Source organism: Sinocyclocheilus rhinocerous, unplaced genomic scaffold, assembly GCF_001515625.1.
Source record: "Sinocyclocheilus rhinocerous isolate Xijiao unplaced genomic scaffold, SAMN03320098_v1.1 scaffold822, whole genome shotgun sequence".
In the NCBI taxonomy this organism is placed as follows: Eukaryota; Metazoa; Chordata; class Actinopteri; order Cypriniformes; family Cyprinidae; genus Sinocyclocheilus; species Sinocyclocheilus rhinocerous.
The window spans coordinates 149,949-155,470 of record NW_015624556.1 but is presented as its reverse complement, the minus strand read 5'-3'; the positions used below and the strand labels follow the sequence as shown (position 1 = coordinate 155,470).

The 5,522-nt window shown below is 37.2% G+C and overlaps 1 protein-coding gene across 5 annotated transcripts in view; it reads right to left on the bottom strand.

Moving 5' to 3' along the window:
• Positions 1-5,522, bottom strand: part of LOC107742796 (pumilio homolog 2-like) — a 107,381-nt gene that overhangs the window by 38,463 nt on the left and 63,396 nt on the right. For all 5 annotated transcript variants that reach the window (XM_016555848.1, XM_016555836.1, XM_016555858.1 and 2 more), the window contains exon 11: positions 2,762-2,879. In XM_016555848.1, coding sequence (XP_016411334.1) covers positions 2,762-2,879 — 118 coding nt within the window. The remainder of the gene's footprint in view (positions 1-2,761; positions 2,880-5,522) is intronic.

Genomic DNA, 5,522 nt, shown 5'->3' with positions numbered 1-5,522 from the left:
ATTACTAAATTGGGGGGGGGGGGGTAGATTTCACAAAAAATTGTGAAATCTACCAGCAAAAAAGATTAAATTCACTAAAGACATTAACAAGACATATAAAGGTGGTGCCCTATTTTGATCCAACAAGAAACAATTCTATTTTTGGTATTTCTGTCACAGCTACTGACTGATTTTGCTAAAATCAATTAAAAAATCAAAAATCAATTATCACTCGATAATTAATGATGGACGTGATGGGCATGACAGACTTAAGAACTGCCAAAATGAGCACAAAAGCACTGTGTTCATGCATTTCAGTGATAAAAAGATTTACAAATCAATAAACACAGACAGTTCATTTAAGTTGTGCAAATGTAGGCAGACCCCAGAGAATGTGGCATATTAGTTCTTTAGCATGAAAAGCAGTGCCAAGTCCATAAGTGTCTGCCTTCAATAATCCCAAACTAGCTTGAAATTGCATGTGAATCAGCATGACCATGAACTTTTCTGGGAGATCACTGGAAGTCGCTGGAACTGTTAATGGCCAAAAACCAGGGGTGTAAAGTAACGAATTACAAATACTCAAGTTACAGTAAGTAGTTTTTTTTTTATCAGTAATTGTACTTTTTTGAGTAGTTTAAAAATTGTGTACTTTTACACGCGCACGCGGCGGCCATTGTAAGTCCATAAGACTGCAAGTGCACATGAAGTGTTCGATTTGGGACAGGGCCATTGATGACCCGTGGCGTTAATATAGGCTACTGCATCTGTGCCAGCGCGTGATGTAATAAAACGGCAACTCATTAATAAACGTTTATTTTATTTTTATTTACTTCGCTATTTAAAGGCACAATATGTACGATTTTTTTATTAAAATATCCAAACACCACTAGAACAGTGTTATATATTTTGCTGACTTGCGTACTTACATTATCCCAAATGTTTTGAAGAATGTTTAAATCCAGAGAAATAAGCAATTTTAACTAGTGTTTATTATGAGGGGTAGAATTCACAGCTCAGTACTCACTACTCAATACTCGAGTACTTTTAAATAGGCTACTCTTTTACTCTTTTTTTAGACAAGTACTTTTACTCTACTCAAACTACATTTTTTGGAAGGTAATGGTACTTTTACTTTAGTATATTTTTTCAGTACTCTTTCCACCACTGCCAAAAACACATTTCCTCAGATTCCCAGACCACATAAATAAAGCACACAGATGAACGGAAATGAAGCACAACCTATGATACACTCAAAAATTGAGCCGACAGGAAACATCGATGTAGTACAGTATTGTCCGCAATAGCCCTACTGTGTTGTAACATGGTGTGGTATATGGGTAGCTCTGGTAACGCTGCCCTCTCATTCATTGATCTGCTAACCGCTATGTTATGCTCACGTGTTCTGATAATAATAGCTTTCTAGGACTAAACATTATTTGGATAATTGGCAAAAAAAAAAAAAAATCTCTTAATAGCCCTACTGCGTGTCGTCCACAGCATGGCAGGAAACCTAGAGGACGCAGTGTCTCGTTCCCTACGCAGGGAACCATGGTTACATACGTAACCTGAGATGTTCCCTTCCGAGGGAACTTCAAACTGCGTCCTCTAGTGCAGTGTTTCCCAACCGGGGTGCTGTCTGTCGAGAGCAGGGGTGCCGTGTAAAAAATGATTTTTTTATATTTTTAAATTGCTAAAATGTTCAAAAAAGCATCTATTATATAATATCCATTTCTGATGTCGCCAATAATTAGAGATGCACCGAAATTTCGGCTGCCGAAAATTAGTTCACCGCTCAGGTTTCACTTTCACGTGGTGTGACGCTCTGCGTATTATCCCGCTCTATGCGTGTGTGTGCTCCGCTCAGTCGCTCGCGTTCATGCTCATCGGAACAGCAAAGTCCACTCAAAAATTGAGCCGACAGGAAACATCGATGTAGTACAGTATTGTTTCTGTCTGCAATAGCCCTACTGTGTTGTAACATGGTGTGGTATATGGGCAACTCTGGTAACGCTGCCCTCTCATTCATTGATCTGCTAACCGCTATGTTATGCTCGCGTGTTCTGATAATAATAGCTTTCTAGGACTAAACATTATTTGGATAATTGGTGTAAAAAAATTTTTAAAAAAAGGTTAAATATCTTAACCCTACTGTTAGACCTACCTGAAAAACTAAAAAGCAATTTATTTAATTCGAAGGCCTGTCGTTATTTTTTATTTGTGCTGCTATCATTATTAATTTCTTTATTTCTTATTTTATTACTGACTGCTTACTTGTCATTTTTTATTCAATTCAAAGTTTGAAATCAAGCTATCTGGTGCTACTGCACCAAAATTACCCCACTGTAAAATTAAAAAAACAATGAGTGAGCAAAAATTTGTGAGATAGCTAGTTATAATGGTAATTAAATAATGTTTACATATGTATAAAAGCCTACATTAAAATCTGTCATATAAATTGATCTCTTCATTAGAAATTAGCCTACTGATTGCCACCATTGATGGACAAAATTTTTAAATAATATAAAAAATATCTGTATGACATTATATTCTGCAGTTCTTCCCTGTTGTACCGAATATCTATACTTTTCAAATTATCATATCGAAGTTAGAAATTCAAATATTCTGACAAAATTAATTTTGTAGGGTGCCACAAGTTTGTTAAAATTTCCAAAGGGTGCCGCGACTAAAAAAAGGTTGGGAAACACTGATATAAGGAACAACCAACCCAAGACTACCTGCAGAAGTTAAAACAGGAAGAAAAGGTCAAAGCATAACTCACCTGGCATGCCTGTGAAGGCCAGCGCTGGGTTTGCAGCAGCTGCAGCAAGGGACTCCTGCTGACTCTGTTGGCTCTGGCCAGGGGTCAAAGGTCGCTGATTGGTCCCTGCACGAATCACCTGGATTGGGTGAGGGAAGAGTTACAATACAACCTGAAGTAAACCACTAGCCTCTAAAGCTACTTGTTTCTTTAATTCACTATTCATTTTCAGTAATGTCAGCCTGAGTTGAAATGCACTTTAATGTGCAGGAGATTAGTGGAGCATTTCAGAGTAGATGGTGAGCAAGAAGACAAATTAATGGATTTAAACTAATGAGCACTACACTGCTGAGTGTGTCACAGCAGACTGAACACAAAGTAAAAACGTTGCTCCTTTAAACTATTAATTGGGTGATGAATTAAGCAAAGATGCCTTATACAAATTCCGGATTACATGTTAACAATGTTAAGGTCATGGCACTCAGTATCTGATGAGCTCTTTGGTCTTGTGACTGAACGCTTGTTAAATGAATGTTGCTGTGTCAATACTAGTTTAGCATTAGTGTCAATGTTGATTACAAGAGAAAATAACTGACTTGTTCTTTTTTTTTTAATCACAGTTACAGTAAATCAAATCATGACTACAGTAACACTGAAGAAATTTTGTTTGCATTTTAAAATTTCTCAGTACAAACTCATTTACTATGAACTGTAAAGCTGTTTAATGGCATTTTCAGACCTGCACATTGCTTACTTGGTTCCAAAACAGGGACTAACATTGTAGAATTTCTTCTTGGTTACATTCACTTTCACAAGGCAACATTACAAAGCATAACTAAATGTGTTTATGCAAGTCTTACGATTAAAACTGCCCTCTCATTGGTTAGTTTACACACCTGTTTATATTCCACTCATGACACCCATCAAGATGGATTGACAACTTAGCTCTGCAGGCTTATTGTGGCTTTATCTGCAGCTGCCATTACACACACTTTTACATTCCATACCACCTTAGTAGTGCCACAAACTGATCACCTCCATGCCACGCCGAATTGTGGCAGTAATTAAAGCACAAGGAGCCCCTACCAAGTATTGAGTACATGTACACATACTTTCCAGAAGGCCAACAATTCACTAAAAATGTTATTTTATTGGTCTTATGAAGTATTCTAATTTGTTGAGATAGTGAATTGGTGGGTTTTTGTTAAATGTGAGCCAAAATCATCACAATTAAAAGAACCAAAGACTTAAACTACTTCAGTCTGTGTGCATTGAATTTATTTAATGCACGAGTTTCACAATTTGAGTTGAATTACTGAAATAAATGAACTTTTCCACGACATTCTAATTTATTGAGATGCACCTGTATGAGCCTGCATTCCTCTAAGCTTTACATTCATATAAGATTTCATGCCTAAATGAACTAAAGGAGAAAACGCTCCAAGTTATGAAACAAACGCTCTAACCGAGCAAGGTGTGAAAATGGGGCTGAGCCAAAAATGACTTAAAGGGATAGTTCACCCAAAAATGAAATTTCTGTCATTAATTACTCATCCTCATGTTGTTCCAAACCCATAAGACCTTCATTCATATTCGGAACACAAATTAAGATATTTTTAATGGAATCCGAGAGATCTCTGAGCCTCCATAGACAGCAAGGGTCCTACCACGATCAAGGCACAGAAATTTAGTAAGGACATCGGTATAGTCCATGTGACATCAGTGGTTCAACCGTAATTTTACAAAGCTATGAGAATACTTTTTGTGCCCAAAGAAAATTCTTCTCCTCATCCCATCTGCCGTGGCGTGCCACCATTGTGGAGAGTATCAATGCATGCATGTGCTTTACTCTACATGTAAACTATGCATGCACATGCTGTCCTCTGCTCGTAAACAAGGCACAGCACATGCGTGTTCACCGTAAGGAGCAGCACCCACATGCGTTGTTTACATGCAGAGGAAAGCACGCACATGCGTCGTGATACTCTCCACAATGGCGGCACGCCACAGCAGACGGGATAAGGAGGAGAATAATTGTTGAATTGTTATTTTTGTTTTCTTTGCGCACAAAAAGTATTCTTGGAGCTTTGTGAAATTACGGTTAAACCACTCATGTCATATGGACTATTTTAATGATGTCCTTACTACATTTCTGTGCCTTAATTGTGGTACGACCCTTGCTGTCTATGGAGGGTCAGAGAGCTCTTGGATTTAATCAAAAATATCTTAATTTGTGTTCCAAAGATGAACGAAGCTCTTACGGGTTTGGAACGATATGAGGGTGATTTAATTATAATTACCGTAGTTACCTTTTTAGTTTTCAGAAACTAGTAGTGCCCATAGATTAAATACGTTTTGAAAAACAAAACTAGGGCTGGGCGCCTTTGAACATTTTTGTAAATTATGAGAATGATCTACAAAGACTCTTGTCAAAAAGGTTGAGAACCACTGGTCTAAATCATCTAGGCCAGTGGTTCTCAACCCGCGGGCCGCATGCGGCCCACCATCCTGAACACAATTTAAAAAATAACTTTCAGTTTTAATATTCATTTTAGTTTTTACATTAATTAAAAAATGTACTAAACAAATATAAGCTATAATGTTTTCGTTTTTTTTTAGTTTTAAAATAATTTTGTTTTTCATATATTATTTTCAGACATGAGCAGACCTGTAGGCTACTCACGTAATTAACGTTTCGCATTTAACGCGCACTTTGGCAGAATTCAATTCAAATAGTCATCAGTAGCCATTAGTTCGGTAAAATTGAGCATCAGAATGGACA